Genomic DNA, 21,063 nt, shown 5'->3' with positions numbered 1-21,063 from the left:
TGGAAAATGAGTCCATATTTTGGGGTGTTACCCCTTGTCTTCAGGGCTCTGGAAACTTGGTCCCTTTGCTGGGCCCTGGGAATCACTCAGACACCAGGACAGGTATTTTACTTCTTAACACATCTACAATACTAGGTCTTATTTCTTACTTGGCATTATTCACAAATGCCATGTAATGGTATTGGTGTATATAGCTTTTATCTTGTTTTTGGATTAAGTGTCTTGAGGGCAGGAATCTGTCTTCTATGTCTTTTTTCCTTCTAAGCATTTAGCACAGTGTCTTATATGTGAGTCACATAAGCCTGAAAATCTTTCTCACAGTTATTTTTCCTGCAACCGTTTTTCTATTTAATCAACACCTCTAGTCTAGTTTCTTGACTCTTCTGCTTTCTACCTAGCTTTCAGCACCCTGCCTATCTTCCCTCAGTTTAGAAGCCACTGACCACCAGCTTAACCCTTCGACATTCTCTTGCCAAACTGTCTTTTCCTCTCACTTATCTGGCAAAACCCCAACTCTGAATCAATAAACTGTCTACTTTCTCTGTTCCTCTATTCAAATGGCTAAGCACTGCCATTTATTTATTTATTTATTTATCCTCACCCGAGGATATTTTTTCATTGACTTTTAAAGTGGAAGGAAGGGGGAGAGAGAGAGAGAGAGAAACATTGATGTGAGAGAGACACATCGGTTGGTTGCCTCCCACATGTGCCTCTGACCAGGGCCAGGGATCCAACCTGCAACCGACATATATGCCCTTGACCGGCATCGAATCTGGGACCCTTCAGTTCTCAGGGCCAACGCTCTATCCACTGAGCAATACTGGCTATGGAAGTACTGCCATTTAAAAAAAAAATCCCATGAGCATGCAGATAATTTAATGATTTTCATTCTCATTAGACTATTTAATACACTACTAGACTTTCTTGGTTTCCCTAGTTAGTTCTCTACCCCATTCTCCGATAGCTATTAAGATTTCTTCATTCCCCTCAACCCCTCTCTCCTCAACCTTTCCTCCCTTGCCTCTAAGAGATTAAGCACCTTATTAAGAGTCTTATAATATTCCTTTTAACATAGCCATAGCCTTATCACTTTGCTTCTCACTGCCCATTTAAGTCCACATTATCTTACTGGGCTTTAAGCACGCTGAAAGTAAGAAATACAACTTATTCATTAGTAAAACCTCAGAACTTAATATAGTACTAAGACCTCAATACGTATTTCTTGAATGAATAAATTAATACATAAATTATTAGCTAAATGAATGAGTACATATGCAAATCTCATGTGTCTAAGTTAATTAATTAACTAATTAATGCCAATAAAACTTTAGAGAATGAAAAGTATAACATACAAATGATTTATAACACATGTAGAATTATACCTGTTAAGAGGTCATTATTATTTCTATTCTAATGACTGGGAAAAAAAATGGAAGCTAGCTCCATAGATAACAGGACCTGATAGAACAGGCAAAAGGGTAACTGATTGGGATCCAGCAAAGGTGGCTTGTTTGCTAATTCTAGTGGGGAACTATAAATACAACACAAACTTTATCACAGAGCACAGTAGCCTGCCATGAAAAGGGTATTTATTTTATAAAAGATGGCCTACCTTCACTTGTTTTTTTCAGTGCAATTCTTTTAATTGGCTTATGCTTCTAGGCACACATTTGCATGATAGCAATGACTGACAAGGTTAGGCTGCACAGAAAACCACTAAACATTGCTCCATATCTTGAAAGACAACTTTCTTTTTTTAAAACTTTTCTCTAGAATATCAATGATGGCCATCTTCTTATTTCATGTCCTGGGACTTTGCTTTGCACAGTCAGCCTGTTTCAAAATTCTCCTGGGGTGGGCGAGCCAGAGAGGCCTGCCCCCCAAAGCACTCACCCTGACGTTGTGAGGGTGCAGCCCTCCCGGGTGCTGAGACATGTACTGGGCCAGGTCCGTGTGCTACAGGGAACAGTGGAGAGACTGTTGTTAGTGGTGCTTACACAGTGCCCTACAGCAGACCATACATTTGACTGTCAGAGGTCGTACAAAGTTCAGATTTTTGAGAATAAGGTGCAGAAGGTACACAGCCAGGTTTTCTGAGGCCCCACTGCTAAGGTCAAACCCAGTGTGTCTTTCTAACTGGCTGCTCTTAGAAGGAAGCTTGTTTCCCCGGCACAACAAGATGCTCTATTTAAATGACTGTCACTGAACACAATGACACAGGGAGTTTCCACTCTTCTCGGAGGCAAGTCAAGTACACATACCTTATGATTTCTTTCTGCTAATATTTGAATAGTTTTCCCTCTCAGAAATACTACAGTGAGTTATTCTTTAGTAAACTTATTCTATATAATAAAAGCCTAATATTCTAAGTGTCAGACGTCTGGTTGTCCGTTCAACCAATCAAAGTGTAATATGCTAATGATATGCTAAGGCCTCTCAACCACTCACTATGACATGCACTGACCACCAGGGGGCAGATGCTCTGACCTGTAGGTTAGCTTGCTGCTGGGGTCCGGCCAATCGAGACTGAGTGAGAGGGGCCAGACACGCCCTGGTGCACTCCCACAGTCCCTCGCCGGCTGGCCAACCTCCTGTGTCTCTCCCCAGCCCTGAGGGTGCACCAGTGGGGTCCCTCAGCCTGGCCTGAGCCCTCTCATAATCTGGGACCCCTTAGGGGATGTCAGAGAGACGGTTTCTGCCCGATCCTGCAGGCTGGCTGAGGAACCCCACTGGTGCACAAATTCATGCACTAGGCCTCTAGTATACAATGTTTTAAAACCTTGTGGTTTATATCTTCATTATCAATGAAAAATGTTGGGCTCTGCTCAGATGGTGGTTAAAAATAGATTTTTGAAAGTGTAAACGTTTTATTTAGGAGGCAAACTCAAAATTCTTATTAATTACTGCTGGTGAGGGAAAAGAGACAGCAAATATAATGGGCAAAGAAGCAAGATTCAAGAATGAGCATAAGAACAATAGGCTCTGTTAATCATCATAATGAAAAATTTCCATGGCACTTTCCACATTGTAATGAAAATTTTATCACGCCATAAAATATTAACAGATTCATTACACAAGCACCAGGCTTTTCCCTCATGCTTTGTAAAATGCTGGGGCAACTCACCATGTATTCGAAAACGAATGTCAGTGTCTCTTTGGTGTGGATTATGTCATGCAGGAGCACAATATTGGCATGTTTCAGACCCTTCAAAAGAGAAGCTAGAAAAATTCAACGAAATGTTAATTCAATGAACAATCTCGAAAGCACTGCTTTAAAGATATCAAGCAGCATTTATTTTTTAAACATTTCAAAGCAAGCAGTTCTGGTTTTTTATTGCTGGAAATATCTCTTGTGAAATAATATTTAAAATGACAAAGTACCTTCATTATTTGTTAAATGGTGAGTCATTGCACTTGCATACCTTACTTTTTTAATAGGCCAGAGCAGTTTGAAAAGAAATATGTTTCCATTTACCCAATCAATTTCATCAAAGCACTCAGAGCACTTTGCAAATGCTTTCCTCTGGGGATCTTATCATCTCTGCTTCGGAGTCACAGGGGAGGAGGCCTGAGCGATAAGGCCATCGGGGAGCAGGAAATGGAGTGGCCTGCCTTCTAGAGCAGGACTTGGCAACACGTGACCGTTTTCTAAAATTCAAAGTCCCACCGGGGCTCAGCAGGGCTGGTGGGTGGGACTGGGAGAAGGCTGGAATAAGAGCCTGGGATGAAAAATGGTTAAACCAGAATAAACACTGGAGGGGACTTCTTAAGAGGAGAAGTGCAAACTCTGTGGAAGGAGAAAATGCAAACTTGAAAAGGGGACAGAGGTAAACTTGGGAGCCCAGAGGAGTGAGTGGCGGGGGTGGGGTGGGGGGGGAATAGGGGGTGCACGCGGGTCGGGTGCGGGAGAAGGTCTGTCTCTTGCAGCTTCAACAACAGGTTGTTATTTGGTCAGTAAGGGCAGCCTTAGTGGAGAAGTCACCACAAAAGGCCAGCGAGTGCCTGGCTGGGGCGTTATTTATTTATTTATGTAAATATTTATTGTTGAAAGTATTCCATAGGTCCTCCTTTCCCCCCTATTAACCTCTCCCAGCCCGCTCCCATCCCCCTTCCCCTGGCAGGGGGGTTAGAAAGCTGTGTCTTTGGGGGGTTTCAGAGATGAAACAGAAGGGAAGAGAGCAGAAAATGCACAAAAAGGGGATGAGCCTCAACTGAGCGTCCCCATAGGAAGAAACTGTGTCCTTCAGCCTTAAAGGGAAGGAAAAAGCAAAACGCCAATAAAAACTCAAAGCCATGTTCGGCAGGGGATGCCTGTATATCATGAATCCCGGGCACCAGCTTTCTTCCCGAACTCGGTAAGGTTGAAAACAAGCTCAAATGCTCCCTTCACATGTTGGAACCACATTACTTTCCTTCAGTGATCTGCTCCCCTTGTAATGAGACTCTGTCGTTTGGCCTCCTGGCAGCCATTCTCCCTTCCAGTGGGGGCCCCTCCACTTTCCTCTGGGGAAGCAACCCCTTCCCTGCTCAGCTCCTGCCATTCTGGTGGGGCTGACCCACCCCTACCCACGCCTGGGCTTGTGCCCCAGGCCCGTCCCGTCAGAGCACAGCACCCTGTGGCCACAGGGGTTGGTTCAGAGACAGGCACAAAGCCCGGGGTGGGAGAGCCCTCCTTTGCCAGTGTCCTCAGGATGGAAGTGCTCTCTTCTCCCCTGGGAGAGCTGAGCTTGTAGGATTCAACCAGGCGCTGCGCTGGCCAGCTCACCCATACCTGGGGATGAAACTCAGACCGAGGAAAGCAGGGTTGGGGATGGACAGGCCTGGATTCCTGGTGACATCACTGGCTCCCTGCTAGTGTGTCATTTCCAGATCTCCGAGCCAGCAAATTTCCTTCTTCACTCACCCTAGTTGGAGCTGGCAACCTCTTACCACCCAAGGAGCCCTACTCTGTCCATGAACCCTGCTTCGCGCTAATGACGAATAGTATCACTTTACGGTTTGCCCCCCTGAATCCGTATGAGCTAAAGGTATGACTTCACTCTTACACGTACATTGCTTTGTGCATGTACCGTTTTACAGGTATCTGCTTAATATCCCTAGTCCCAGACTGAAGGCCGTTGGCGAACAGCGGGAGCGACTTTCTCTTTCAGATGCCGCCCCACCGCCCGGTACAACGCTCAGCCAAGCCTAAGCACCTAATTTATCAAGTATATTTATTGAGTGTCTTAACGGAGAGCCGACTGTGGAGCCAGAAGCCCTCATATGAATCCTGGCCCTGCCACTTTCTAGCCAAGTGAGCGCGGGGCGGTATCTCAACCCAAGTCTCTGTTCCCTCCCTGTGAAAAAGAGATAACGTCTTCCCCAACCTGACTTCACAGGACTGACATGAGGGCGGAATCAGATTCCGTGCGCGGGTCCCTGGCAAATGTCAAGCATCACACGGTTGCAAATTAGACTGAATATCCCAGCCAACAGGTATTTGGCCCTCCCTTCCACCTTGAGCCCCACTAAATCCCCACTCCCAGATTAATAAATTAAAATTTTGTTTATGTCAACTCATAGATACAGAGGACATTTTGATGGTTGCCAGAAGGGAGAGGGGTTGGGTGAAAAGGAGAAGGGATTAAAGTGTGCAAGCTGCCAGTTATTGAAACAGTCATGGCAATGTAAAGCACGGTAAATAGAATGTAGTCAATAATACTGTGCTTAACTATGCATGGTGTCAGATATGGAGGCTGAACTTATTGGGGTGATCATTTTATAAGTTATGTAAATGTCTAATCACGATGTTGTATACCTGAAACTAATATGATATGGTATTTATTGCATCCAATTGTAATTTAAATTTTTTAAAAATTTTGTTTATATTTGTTTCTGCTAGAGTTTCCAACACCTTCCATACTTACAATGACTTCTAACCATCAGTTAAACATGCTGGTATTTTATGTGTACTTTTATTTGCAAATTATGTTCATTTTCTCTGTCTATGCGCCCCCCCACCCCCATATTACAAAACACGCCCCAAATTCGATTTTAAATGGATATGGTAAAGCTGGAATTACTAAGAATATTGTAAAGATCTTTAAATTTATTTTTAATACAAAATTTAGTCTCACTTAAATATGATGTTACTAAAATTCCTGATGCTAATTTTTAAAATTATGATGGAGTATTTGGTTAATTATAATGGCTCCAAACTATCATTTGCTAAAAAGCTCCAAGTTTGATGTTCACTTAGGATGAGGCTCCCTGCGAATATCCGTGACTATAAATCTTTATTTCATACAGAGGTCTTGATAATTCCTGCCCTCGTCAACTCACACTCCCTGTCCTTGTTCTCGTCATATCGGCCTCCTACCTATTCCTTGGACATTTCCAAACCCATTTCCCTGCTGGGTCTTCACACTCACCCTTCCCTCTGCCTGCAACCTTCTTGTCTCAGCTCCCTGCATGCCTCCTCCCTCACTTTCTTCAGGTCTCTGCTCAAAGTCTTGGCTTCCCTGACACCCCCACCCCAGTGATCTCCATCCTGAGCCCTGCTTTATCCTTCTTCACAGAACTGATCACCTCTGGCATATTGTAGCACTTGTTATATTGACATATTACATACCTGTTTATTGTCTGTGTCCACCCTTAGGGATATAAACTCTATTAAGAGCAGGCACTTTTGTCTTTTGCTTATTGCTATGTCTTCAGTGTCTAGAACAATGTCTGCTGTATTGTAAGCATTCAATAAATATTTACTATTGAGCCAGTGGTCACTAATTGCCTAATATCATTTCTATACCTATAATTGGTTGGTATAGGGTGTTTTGGCTGATGGTGCTTTTATTTCTTGTTTCTTTTAGTTGTCTTCCTCATTAGATTATGATTGTTGTGTTATAGCCATGTCTACTACTGCTTTTTTTTTTTTAACACCCAAGAACTACTGAAATACAGGGAAACTATGACTTTTAATGACTAGTAATAGGGAATTTACATGAAAGAGTAGATGATGTTTAAAGTATTTATCTCATGGTGTTGGTATATTGTTTGGTCCATCCACCGGAGGAATCTAAAATGCCTACAGCCTCAGACGTGTGGGTCTCAAACCCAGAAAGGGAAGATCTTCTTTCTAATTTCAAGGCTGCCTCATAAACTTCACAGCAGGATGTGGTGTCTTCTGCATGCTAAGCAGCCGAGGGATGCAACGCCACCTGAGAAGGGAGAGGTCTAAAAACCAGAGCATCCTGATTCCTGTAAAATTATTGTTTTTATAATTCACATATTCTGAGTCTACTAATTTTTGTTTCTCTTCAAAGAAAAGACACAAAGATAAATCAGGGAGTCTTTAAAGCTCCAGACAAATGGGATCACGATGGAATTTCTTTGAGGGCTTCCAAAATACTTTTATAATGATGATGATGATGATGATGATGATGATGATGATGATGATGATGAAAGCTAACAATCATTGAGCATTTACCACATGCCAGGCATTGTTGTAAGAATTCTGCATATATTAACTTGGTATGATCATGAGAACACCCAGAAAAGCCAAAGAGAAAACCTGAAAAAAACAACAACAGCATAACCCCAAAGATCAAGAAAAATAACCCACAACTGAAAGTTATTAAGCATGTTTTTAAAATGCAAAGTATTTCTTTCTTTATTTTAAATGTCCATAAAGGTGTTTAGCAGGGGTCCTCAAACTTTTTAAACAGGGGGCCAGTTCACTGTCCCTCAGACCGTTGGAGGGCCGGACTATAGTTTAAATAAAACTATGAACAAATTCCTATGCACACTGCACATATCTTATTTTGAAGTAAAAAAACAAAATGGCAAAAACACCTGCATGTGGCCCGTGGGCCGTAGTTTGAGGACGCCTGGTATTTAGGATGACTAACTGGTTTAACATTACATGGAATTTAATTAGATTCTCATGTATGTAAGATATTTAATAATTTAGGGAAAAAGTTATTTTTATCTTGCAATTATATGAGAATATTTAATTTCTTGGTTTTGTTCATTTCATTGGGGTTTGTGGTTCAGTCAAGTTTTTTGAAAATTGATGCTTTGCAGGTGCAATGGGTCATGAAATTTTGAGGTTACTCTACTCTGTTCTGCTTTAGTTTATTTTTTAAAACATATTTTTATTGACCTCAGAGAGGAAGAGAGAGGGAGAGAGAAACATCAATGATAAGAGAGAATCATTGATCAGCTCTTGCATTCTCCCTAGTGGGGATTGAGCCCACAACTCAGGCACGTGCCCTTGACCGGAATTGAACCCAGGACATTTCAGTCTGCAGGCCGACACTCTATCCACTGAGCCAAGCCAGCTAGGGCTATTCTGCTTTAGTTTATCATCTAAAGGAAAGATGATTACCAGGAAGGACAAGGCTTACTCTCAAAGTCCTAGGGCACAGTTATATATGGTAGTCAACACCCTTTCTAGGCTGTGAGCTCCTCAAGGAATGGCCTGTTCCTGTCCCTGTCTTTGCATCTCCAGCCCGCAGCACAGGCTGGGCACGTGGTGCTCATACGGCCTTGTGAATTCATGAAGACCTGACAGTTGAAATGAGTTTATGTAAGAGTCAATAATGGAGCCAATTCCTTCCCCAACCCCCACTGGGCATTGAATTAAAAAGAGTTTGTATTTCCTGATGTTGCATTTTCTCTGGCCTAGGTGTCACAGATCAAGTCAGTGAGTCAAGTTATGCATTTCAAGAAAAGAAATCAAGGTAAATATTAAAGCAAATGCTAAATAAGTAGTTATTATCCGATTTCTTTGGAACTGTAATTTGATCACATAGCATCATCCTGGCAACATTTTGTTTTATAAAAATGTAACTATGCACATGTAAGTATGCTATGTCCACGATGTGGTTTGATTGCATTTAATGAAGAACTTCTTGTCAACCTGCCCTGCCCAGTCTATCTGTGGTAATCAATGAATCAGTGGTTCTAATTGGTATTCTGTACCTTACTGTATGACCTTAGGGGAACCTTAGTCTAGTTTTGGCTCAGTTTTCTCATATATGAACTGGGAATAATTACTTTGTAATGTTTTTTTTTTTTTTTACTAGAGAATGATCTTAAAAGATTCTTAGCTAAAACTGTTTCTAATTTAAGCACTGCAGTTACTGGTGCTGTAGAGTTCATGATAGAATCAAAATTCACAAGTATGATATATAATATAAATATAAATATATATATAAATGTTTCTCCTGCACTTTGCTTAACATTTATACAAAATGTATCATAAAAAACAGATTTTTACTTTTACTGTTGCTAAAGAAGAAATGCTTGAGTTAAGAAGCCCTACACTTATCACAATACAATAAATTTTATCTACTACCTCACAATTCTGATTCCTAGTTCTGAGACCTCAGTCAACTTACCTAACCTCTCTAAAGTTCAGATTCCTTCATCTCTACACAAAAACAACACACTTTACCTACTAGAGTTGGTGTAAGGGTTTTTAAAAAAGACAATGTGTGTGTGTGTGTGTGTGTGTGTGTGTGTGTGTGTGTGTGTGTGTTGGGGGGAGGGGAATTATGTCATATGCCTAGTCCTCAAAAAAGGTTAGTTATATGACTGCTTCCTAAAAAATGCTGAAAGTCCTGGGTTTAAACCAAAAGGTTCTAATTTTTTTAGGAAGATATTTAAAACTAGTGGCCCAGTGCACGAATTCGTGCACATTGAAATTGAATTAATTAGAAAAAATATATTAATATTGCTATTTGCCCTGCCCCCCTGATCACTGTTTCCTCCCTCTGCCTGCTGGCACCTGCTTTGGCTGGCCTGGCCCTACCCACTTGCTAGCCTGCCCCCCTCACTGGTCATTCTTCCATCCGGTCAATTTGCATATTACCCTTTTATTATATAGGATAATACACATTATCAAAATATTGATACACAGTTTAATAAAACCAGGGAACATATTCTTATATAAAAACTTCAAATATCAGCCTACTTCTAGTTGTAAAAATAAACATTTAAAATATAACTCTAGAGCCACTTATGAAAGATTTTCTAAGTTGCTGGAAGGTAGCTCATCCTTTTAATTGGCAAAGGAATGAGGGTAGAGACTGTCTATTGTGTGCACTACTGTGCATCCGGTGGCCAGCAAAATACCTGGCCATCGTAGGTGCTCATTAAGTTTGTAGCATGAATGCATAGACAGTGTACAAATGTTTAAATAAGAGAGATTTGGTTTGAATTACAGCTATATATTAGAAGAAGAAGAATAGCTATAATAGATAATTGAAAGAGGTAATATGGGAAAATTATCTGGCATGGGAGTTAAAATATGTTTCCCTTAGTGCTGTTCATACTTTTGCTAATTTCATATTACATGTTAAGATCAAATAAGTATTCCAAATGACCAGATTATTAAACTGCCACAGGTATTCTACTTATATAGAGACCATACATACAGTAAAATCATACCCAATAAATCTTTGGCTGCTATATCATCAGTCCAGCCAAACTGGTCAGGAAAAGTAATTCCTTCTTCAAGGCTTTTTAAAGAAGTCTGCATTACTCGTTCAGTTCTTCTGCACGTGGCTTTCAGTTGCCTTTTTAGCTAGTGACCCTGGATTTTAACTAATGAATTCCAGCTGTTCCTATTTTGCCTTCCAGCCCTTCCCATTTAACCTCCCGTCTCCCTGGTCTCACATCCTGAAAGTTCTTACAGGAAAAGTGGGACAGTGCCAGCGTTGTCCAGTGAGGCCTTCTCTCTCCTGGAGGGGAGCGGGCTGCTCTAACCAGGGCCCACAGCTTCTACACGGGTGGGAAAGGAAACACTCACTGTTGGACATTAGATGCCTGACGACCTGCAATGTGTCGCAAATCCTTGTGTGGTTTTTAATATTGTAAAGCAACGCATTCAGTAAGGTAAGTCCATAAAGCAAGCCTACAAAGTCCACAGTTGAAGCCTACGTGTAATTGCAAACACCTGCGATGGAGGGCCAACTCCTGGTAAATATGCAATAAAAGGAACGCTTCGCATACACAGCAATAGGGGCTCAGCTTTCCTGAACCATGCTGAGAAGCATCGGGTGGCAACACCGGAGAAAGGATTTGTCAGATATCACCCCGAAAAACCTGGCTGCGGGCAAAATCTTGGAGTGAGGCAAGTCCAAAGCAACAGACAAGTGCATGGAGGATGGGGTGAACCTGGGTCAAGAGTCCCTCCCTCTGCTGGGGACTTGTGTTACATGCAGAAATGCTCCTTCACCTACATACATCTCTTTCTAAACCTGATCGTTCTTTAATGGGGACCACCAATAAGTGCACTCGTAAATGCAATTTCCATTATATTAAAACCATGCTTTCGTCCAGAATGCACCTGATCCTTCCAGGCTGAATCCCCACATAACCTGACAGCCATTTGGCCCTGCCAGTTACATTCAAAAGAACACATTTCCCAGGGGCTCTGAAAGACCTTTGAAAGTGGCATCAAATTCGGTTATAAACTCATTTTCTGAATTGCTTTTCTTCCACGCCTGTTTGCATAACCCGTCCTTCCAAGCTCCTTTCAAAATCTACTGACTCCATTAGCCACACGGATGCTAACTGGTTCTCATCTCAGTTTGTGTTGTGTGTTTTTTTAACCTCCATTATAACACTGGTTGTAACTGGAACCATCTGCTCTGTTACATCTGAAAATGATATTGAGCAAAGATCGGGCTTTTTCTTCTCATCCATCACAACCCCCGGCGGTGGTGCACGCAGGATGTGCACATACAGAAGGGAAGGGAGAATAAAGTAGTTCAACTGGGGGAAAGTGAGGCCAGGAAAGAGCCATTTCTCTGGGTTTTTTTATGAAATAGACAGCAATCCCATTCTCATTTTATTACAAATGGCTCTTATAAAAGGTTAATACATGGAATTTTAAAGATTTATATTCACTATAGTGGTTTTTTGGTGGTGAACAAGTCAACACTGAGGGAAATAAAACAAGAATGGAATGATAATGGCCAAGCATTTGTTGAATTCTGAAAATGGACCCTGTGATTAGTGCTCTAAATCCATATTCTCATTTAATCCTCATAACAACTCAAAGAAATAGGTAATATTATCACCCTCTTTCTTCAATAAACCAAGTCTTAAATAGGGAGAGTAATGTACCCACAGTCACAATAGTAATTGGTAGATCTAAGATTCAAACCCAAGTCCATCCTCACCCACTTACTATACTCCCCAGGGTACAGAGACAATACAGGTACAACACTAAACATACATACCTTCCCAAAGAGTTTTTCAAATGCTATCTAAACCACTTATTATTTTCAGGTAAATTGTTTACTAAGAATTTATGTAATTATATTATTAATTTTATCTTTTATATGGATTTTTCTGAGGTTATCAGATATAACCTTAACACTTAGTATGGGACCAAACACACAAGAAGATCCTATCTAATAAAAGAGTAATATGCAAATTAACCATCACTCCGCTACACACAGCCCACCAGCCAATCAGGAGCGATTATGCAAATTAACCCAACCAAGATGGCTGCGGCCATGGAGAGAGCAGGAGGGAGGCTTGGGTTTCCCTGGCAATGGAGGAAGCCAAGCTTTCCGCACACCCTGGCCAGCCCAGGCCTCCGCTTAAGGCTACAAAGTTTCAATTATAGAAGATACGTAAGTCCCAACAGAAATGACTTCCGCCACGGAGCAAGCAGAAGGCTTGGCTCTGCTCCAGGCTACAAAGTTTCAATTGTAGAAGATAAATAAACCCCAGATACCAGGGCCTCCGCTTAAGGCTACAAAGTTTCAATTATAGACGATAAATCCCAACAGAAATGGCGGCAGCCACGGAGCTGGAGAGAGCAGGCTAGGGTTGCCCCTGGCGATGGAGAAAGCCAAGCTTTCCACCTGCCCTGGCTGGCCTAGGCCTCCACTCCAGGCTACAAAGTTTCAATTATAGAAGGTGAATAAACCCCAACAGAAATGGCTTCGGCCATGGAGCGAGCAGAAGGCTTGGCTCTGCTCCAGGCTACAAAGTTTCAATTGTAGAAGATAAATATATCCCAGATACCAGGGCCTCCGCTTGGGTCACCGGGGGGCCTGCAAACCACCACAGGCCCCTCGCCCAGGCTGCCCCACACCCCAAGGGAACCCCCACCCTGATCCGGGACACCCTTCAGGGCAAACCAGCTGGCCCCCACCCATGCACCAGGCCTCTATCCTATCTAATAAAAGAGTAATATGCAGATTGACCATCACTCCAACACACAAGATCAAGATAGCTGCCCCCATGTGGTCAAAGATCCTGCCCCCATGTGGACACAAGATGGCTACCACAAGATGGCCAGCAGGGGAGGACAGTTGGGAGGGACCAGGCCTTCAAGGAAGGGCAGTTGGGGGCAATAAAGCCTGCAGGGGAGGGCAGTTAGGGGTGACCAGGCCGGCAGAGGAGGGAAGTTGGGGGCAAACAGGCTGGCAGGGGAGCAGTTAGACATCAATCAGGCTGGCAGGCAGAAGTGGTTAGGGGCAATCAGGAAGGCAGGCAGGTGAGCAGTTGGGAGCCAGCAGTCCTGGATTGTGAGAGGGATGTCCAACTGCCCATTTAGGGGTCCCAGATTGGAGAGGGTGCAGGCTGGGCTGAGGGACACCCCCCAACCCCCGTGCACGAATTTCTTGCACCGGGTCTCTAGTACTAAATAAATACTCATTGAGTTTATAGTCTTGGTCAACTAATACAATACTTTTGAGTCTTAATTTCCTCAAAAATGAGTAGCAAAATGATAGTGTAAATATACTTGAAAAACTGGTATGAAGAACAAAATTATGATTATAATATTACTTCTAGAAATACCAAAAGCTAGATACTGAATGGATAGACTCAATGCATTCCCTCTCTCCTTCCCCCTCCCCCAAATCAATGAATTAAAACATATTGGTTGGGTCCATTTCACTCTTCTTACCTTCTCGGATGGCTGTAAATGGTACTCCTTCCTCTTCATTCATGCTGATGACTTTTAAAGCCACTAGTTGTCTGTTTATTCTAGAAGAATGGGGGGAAAGGGCGCACATTAAGATGGCTCATTACAATTTATCATAATTAAGTTTTCCTTCCAAATATACTCTAGCATACGAATCTACAAATTTTCAAAATAAAAAGTCTTAAAAGTCATATAACATGCATATGTATACCAAAACATTTCTTCTCTTTACCAAAGTGATCCATGTTCATTCTAAAAATAATTTGGAGAATACAGAAATCGGAGAATGCCCCCACCCCCAGTCAGATCCTTCCTCATAATATTTTGATATATATTGTTCCTTTTATTTTCCTTTGTGCACTTATCTCAGCCATCCTTATTTTTCATCTGAATTATTGTACTAACATCCTAACAATCTCCTTGCTTGTACATAAACAATCAATTAATACATATTTTGTATGTTTTATGTATTGTATATTGCATTCTTACAATAAAGTAAGCTAGAGAAAAGCAAATGTTACTAAGAAAATCCTAAGGAGGAGAAAATACATTTACGGTATTTGTTGAAAAAAATCTGTGTGTAAGTGGACCCGTGTTGTTTGAGGGTCAGCTGTAAACTGTGTGCACATGGAAGACAAAATGCACATGTGCACAAAAGTGGTAGAGTACAGATGACCTTTAAGTCTTAAACATTCATTTGCTGGTATATATTACCTTTTCTTTTTATAGCATTTATGACTTTTCCATTTTATTTAAAAATGTTTTCTTACAGTAACTATTATTTCTTTTTATTTCTTCTGAAGTAGATATCAGTAGATGTGTAAATTTGTGAAATCAATCACGTTTTTATCTTAGTCTTCTTCTAAACTGAGATATAATTGGCATATGTTGTGCAAGTTAAAGGTGTACAATGTATTGATTTGATACATTTATATATTGCAATATGATTACCAGGATTTCCTTAGTTCTTGCCTAATGCCCTTTTTCTGTTCCAGGATCCCATCCAGAATACCAGATTACATGTAGTTGTCATGTCTCTTTAGGCTCCTCCTGGCTGTGACAATTTTCCAGACTTTCCTTGTTTTTGAGCACCTTGGCACCTTAGTGAAGAATTTTGTAGGGTACCTCTCTATTGGAGGTTTTCTTATGATTATAACACTGGGGTTAGGGGTTTTGAGGAGGTAGAGTACCGTTTTCATCACCCCATAGTAAGGGCACATACCATCATAATTATGGTTTTTGATGTTGGCCTTAATCACCTGCCTGAGGTAACGTTTGTCAGATTTCTTCCCTGTAGTTACTCCCCACCCCCACCCCCCAACACTATACTTAGGGAAGAATGTCCTTATGAGTAGCTCACACTTAAGGAGTGAGGAGTTGTGCTCCACCTCCTTGAGGGTGGGATAGCTACACATTTGTGGGGTTTGTTTTTTAGAGCATGCTTTTATCTTAATCTTTTTGGCCTATCTATATATATAAAAGCCTAATATGCAAAGTGTTCCCTGAGGAATTCAATGGACTGGGAGTTCAATTGATCACTATGATGTGCGCTGACCACCAGGGGGCAGCACGGAATGAAGGAAGGCCTCGGTCAGTAGCCAGCAGCTGCTAGGGACCCTACCCGTGCACAAATTTCATGCAGTGGGCCTCTAGTTTACAGATAAAAAGGATTATCACATTTTGATTTCTATTTCTTTACTTGTGGAACTGAATTTTCCTATATGTATTGGTCTTTTCTATTCTTTTATGATTTGCCTTATTTGCCCACCATTTTACTAGACTATTTTGCATGTACTCTTCAACAATTTCTTTTGTTTACCTTATCATGTCTTTGAAAGGTTGAACTTTAAAAACTTTATGATGTTTAACATTTTCTAAAATGCTCCCCCACCCCCAAACCATGTAACCTGCTTTAGTGCCTGGGCCTATTGGCAGAGATCAGGCTATGGTTCAAGGTCACAGTTTGCTCTGACATGGGGCACTACAAAATGTTTTATTCAGAGCATAGCTCTGTGAAATTCTCACCACCCCTCCAAAAAAGCTTTTGGTCAAATATGTTTAGAAAATCCTTTAAACTTTACAATTTTCGCAGCCTTTCTTAGATAGTACTGGTATACATGAACATTTTAAAGATGTGGAGAGCACCTACAATGAAGGTCACATTTTAGTTTGTTCCAGGGTTCCCAGTGTCAATTTTATCACAGTAACTCTTTCAATAAAACCTCTATTAAGGTGTCTCAAAATTGGGGCTTTGTAGAACATACTTGGACAGATGGGGCACCATGGACGCTTCCAATCTTCCCTTATGGGTTCTGACTTAAGTGTTATGTACACACAGAATTCTCTTATCTAGTCTTCTAGTTCCTGGATTTTTAAAAATTTTATTTACCTCTTTAACCCACTGGGAATTTATATTTCCAAGTTTCTAACAATTGTCCCAGCTCCATTTATTGGACCATCTTCTTTTCCTTGCTGATTTGAAGTGCCACCATGATTATATGTGAGATCTTACTAATACTTGGATTTGTGACTATTCTGGACTTTTAAAACTCATACTTCTGCCCTAGCTGGTTTGGCTCAGTGGATAGAGCATTGGCCTGTGGACTGAAGGGCCCCAGGTTCGATTCCGGCCAAGGGCACATGCCTGGGTTGTGGGCTCGGTCCCCAGTGGGGGGTGTACAGGAGGCAGCTGGTCAATGATTCTCTCTCATCATTGATGTTTCTATCTCTCCCTCTCCCTTCCTCTCTGAAATCAATGAAAATATATTTAAAAAAAGAAAAAGAAAAACAAACAAAAAAAACCCTCATACTTCTTTGATCTGTCTTTTCTTATACTTGTGCTACACTATTTTAATTATTGTAGCCTTTGAACACACTTACAATGCAATAAGACTCTAAGTTAGAGAATTATTAACATCTTTGCACTATTAGATGTTCTAATCCAAATATCCTTACAAAACAGTCCCTGGGATGATCTACACGACCCTATACACCTGTCCTACTGCAACTTCATCTTCTCCCTGCCTTCATCTGCTTCCACTCTTCCCCTCCCAGCACCAGGCCTGCTCCTGCCTCAGGGATTTCTCACCTGCTGTTCTCTCTGCCTGAAGCTCTTCCACTAACCAAGTGCACAGCTCACACGTCCCTGTGCCAGAGTCTGTGCAAGTGTTCCCTTCTCAGTGCGGCCCCCTCCTATCACGCTATTTAAAATAGTAATCCACCCCTTACCCCTCTTCCCTGTTTTATCCTTTTTCAAAGCACTTTTCACTCTCTGACAAACTCAGTATTTTACTAAGTTTAATAATTGCCTATCTCACCCCCCACTAAAAAGTATAATCCATACAAGCAGGGGGTTTTGTCTCCTTCTTAGAGGAATCCTTATTGGCTACAGTAGTGCCTGGCACACAGTGGGTGCTTAAAAAATATTAGTAGACTGAATGAGTGCCTGTATGGGGAGAAAAATGAATGCCCTTATGGCTCTTCAAGTGTTTAATGTCCCTTAATAAATCTTTATATAAACCCTGCCTACCTTGTTGAAGGTAATGATGTTTGTTACTGCTACTGTGAGAGTAATTTCTCCCACTATGTTTTCTCTTAAATGGTTATTGCTAATACATAAAGACAACTTTTGATAAGGATATTTTTATTTTGTAACTGATCTTACTGTTTATCATACTGATTTTGATGTTTATCACCATAGTTTCTTAGGTTTTTAGGTAGACAATTCTATGACCCAAAAAAAGTGATGTTCACTCTTCTTTTCCTCATTGCATTGGCTAGAACATTAAGGGTAATCTTTAACTATAAAAGATAACGGGCATTCTTGCCTATCTCTAACTTGATGGTGCTGTCTCTGTAGTAATTAGCAACAGCAACAACAAAAAGCGTGTGGGCTGTTGATGTGAAATATTCTATAACACTAGAGGCCTGGTGCATGAAAATTCATGCACTGGAGGGGGTGGTCCCTCAGCCTGGCCTGCCCCCTCTCACAGTCCAGGAGCCCTCAGGGGCAGGAGGCAACCCGGCCATCAGGGGAAGGCGACGCCCCCATCACACCTCTGCTGCTGCCACTGCTGGCAGCGCCTCGGCCGGCCCTGGTTACCTGAGCATCAGACAGCCCTGGGTGGCTGGGGGGCTAAGGGGTCTGGAGGACTCTGGAGGCAGTTGCCCAGGCAGGGCTGAGGGGACTGGGTGCCGCCATCTTGTGGCTGTGGGTGCCGCCATCTTTGAGGGTGTGACAGTCAATTAGCACATTCCCTCCTTATTGGCTGTAGGTGCTGCTATCTTTGTGAGGGTGTGGTGGTCAATTTGTATATTCCTTCTTTATTAGATAGGATAGTGAGGAAGTATCATCCCATTCCTTTTTTGCTCAGAGTTTTAAAAACTAGTAGTTGATGTTGAATTTTTATCACATGCCTTTTTGGCATCTATCTCTATGATATTTTAAAATTTGCTTTTAAATTACAAATATAATGAATGCCTTTGTGCTGAGGAATAAAGCGAAAAGTTTTAGTGACCTTTCTTCCCCATCCCAGTATCAACCACTAGAAGTATCTACTTTTAAGAATATTTTGTGTATTTTTCCAGACTCCACTATGCACATACAAATTTATACATGTATAGTAAGTACATTTGAGTGCTTTTTTTCTAAATGAGATCATAGAGCACATATTGTTCTTTAATTTGCTTTCTGTCTCTTAAAATATTGGACATCTCCCTTGCCAGTTTGGCTCAGTAGATAGAACATCGGCCTTCAGACTGAAGGGTCCCATTTCGATTCCGGTCAAGGGCACATACCTCAGTTGAGCCATTTTATTTTTCAACATCAAACTGACATAAAGAAATCAGACCTCCAACTTTTTTTTTTTTTTTTTTTACTAAAAAGCAGTGGAGTTCACAGATGTTTCATATATGTTTCTCAAAGTTTATTGTTAGCCAAATGGGCACTTGGCATCTGGATTAGCAGTATTTTTATTATTCAGCCATTCTGTTTACTTTATGAGTGTAGAAAACACAGGATTAATCACTGTTTGCATGTACCATGCTTTGTAGAAACGAACTTCAGTTTCTTCTCTGAGGGCAAAGTGCAAGAATGAAGGAGCAAACGCAAGGTCGCCATTGCAAACTTGTACTGTATTTTAGGGGGGAATATGAAAAGCACTTCAGAGACATCTTACCAACTGAACTTCTTTGGGTCAGTAGTAGAGGAAGTCTACTTTGAATTGAATACAAGAGAAGAAATGCTGATAAACATTAGAGTGGGCTGATTTTAATTGGGGCAGGAGAAATTTGCTTTTCTTGCAAGGTTGTTTAAGTCATCATGTCTCTCCCTGGTGGCCATGGTGTCTTGCACGGATCCTGAACTTCTGCTATGGGTCACCTGGCTTTCCAATGTCAAACCAGGGGGAGGGATCCTCATCTCTAAAGTCTCTCCAGCTATGAGTCACTCACCTGCTAATCCCCTTGTAAACCGTAGCATAGGAACCTTCACCCAGCTTCTCCAAGTTCAAGTAGGATGAGGCTGCCCCAAAAGGGAGGAGGCTCTTCGTCGGCTTAAAGGGAACAGGTAGGGGTGAGAGGTGGGAAAGAAAGAAAAAAAAGAAAGAAAGAGCACTTTTTTTTTTTTAGTGTTGACTTTTTTCCCCCTGAGGAATTTTCTAGAATGTACTTGGAAGGTCAGCTCAGTAATTGCCCTGGAAGTGGGGCCAGCCTCCCTGGACAAGCACACATGAAATCCTCTTGATCAGCATCAGCTGCTCACTCACCCACTGAAAGCCCTGCCTCAGATCCTCTTCCTGAAAAGACTCACTGTTACTCCGTGGCCTTTTACTCTTGCACTTCCGGGCATGGGCAGCCTGACATCCCCTGGGGTGAAATGAAGTCATGGAACATGGTGCTTCTTTTAGGTCCGTTAGCTAGAGAAAAAAGGGAACGTGCAGGAATAAAATGTATGCCAAGTCGAGACCTAGTGGCTGGCATCAGCAATTCTTTCGTTTTCTTTTTTGCCTGGTTTTCACTTTTCAAATATTTTCTAAGCTTCTGCACCCTCATAAGGCACTTTTCCTGAAGGTCAGATCACTTAAAAAACAACAACAACAACACACACACACACACACACACACACAATTTTAATGATATCCATTGTTGAAACACTACGTTCTTTCTTCACCTAAAAATATGTCTTTGAAAACGTAGGCTAACCTAAATTTCTTTGATGGAATTTATCTCTGTTTAACTCACTCTTCCCCCTCCCTCCCTCCCCCCATGTCTCCTTCATTTATCACTGCAGGGGGATAATTTTCTAGTATGCATTGCTCATCGAGCTGATTCCTGAACATTTAAATCCACAGCACAGCCATACTGCAGCTTGCACTTGAGTCCTGGCGAGGTTTCAAGAGAATAACAACCCCTCTCTCCACCTCAGGTCCACCGAGTTGCAGGCAGCCCAAAGCCCAGGGTTATTTTTCCCTTTTGGTTTACAAGCACATCTCCACAGTTGATCACAATGGCCATAAATTCCCTGTGACTTGAATGGAAACGTCTTTTTATTGGGCGAGACCTACCGCAGACCCACCAGACCCTGCCTGCCGCGGAGGAGGGAGCCAGCCTGCGCTCGCCTGCCCAGCCGCAGAGGAAGACGCTGCCGCTGGAGGACCAGTACCTGGATGGCAGCCTCGGTCCTCGCGGGCGCTCTCCGCTGACAGCTGCCTCCCTCCCAGCAGCGATGGCAGCTGCAGCCGGGCCGCAGGGTCTTGGCGCACAGCTCCTGGCCCATCGTCTTCCAGGCTCCCGGGGAGGGGAAGGCGCGCTCCTGAGCCCCGGCCTCGCCTGTCCTCGGTGCCTGCCTTTTTGCCAGAGGTCAACCGCGCCGGAGCTTTCATATGACTCACACGAGGGCTCTGCCGGGGCGGCCTCATGACTTCAGCAGTTTCTCCTCCTCATCGGCGGGAGAAAGCACCCACTGGAACCGCCGCCGCCTGCTCGCCCGTGCGCACCCCTGGAAGCAGGTCGGCTGCTATTGGGTGCAAGGGAGCCGGGCACGGTTACGTGCAGCCTGCAGCCCCAGGTTAGCGCTGTGGGTGCGCGGAGTCTTTCTGCACCGACGGTGCTTATCCCTGTAAATAATAACG

At 42.4% G+C, this 21,063-nt stretch overlaps 1 protein-coding gene across 2 annotated transcripts in view; it reads right to left on the bottom strand.

Annotated features, from left to right (window-relative positions):
- Positions 1 to 20,837, bottom strand: part of CDK15 (cyclin dependent kinase 15) — a 74,582-nt gene extending 53,745 nt beyond the window's left edge. The window contains exons 1-6 of one of the 2 annotated variants that reach the window (XM_079783169.1): positions 20,595 to 20,837; positions 19,699 to 19,848; positions 19,385 to 19,485; positions 13,916 to 13,995; positions 3,125 to 3,219; positions 1,894 to 1,956 (exon numbers count right to left, since the gene is read on the bottom strand). In XM_079783169.1, the coding sequence (XP_079639295.1) occupies positions 1,894 to 1,956; positions 3,125 to 3,219; positions 13,916 to 13,995; positions 19,385 to 19,485; positions 19,699 to 19,848; positions 20,595 to 20,708 (603 nt within the window). In that variant the 5' untranslated portion in view covers positions 20,709 to 20,837. The remainder of the gene's footprint in view (positions 1 to 1,893; positions 1,957 to 3,124; positions 3,220 to 13,915; positions 13,996 to 19,384; positions 19,486 to 19,698; positions 19,849 to 20,594) is intronic. The other variant, XM_079783170.1, reaches the window with a different exon arrangement.
- Positions 20,838 to 21,063: the final 226 nt, after the last annotated feature.

This window comes from Cnephaeus nilssonii (genome assembly GCF_951640355.1).
Source record: "Cnephaeus nilssonii genome assembly, chromosome: 10".
NCBI lineage: Eukaryota > Metazoa > Chordata > Mammalia > Chiroptera > Vespertilionidae > Cnephaeus > Cnephaeus nilssonii.
This window is presented reverse-complemented; position numbering and strand designations above follow the sequence as displayed.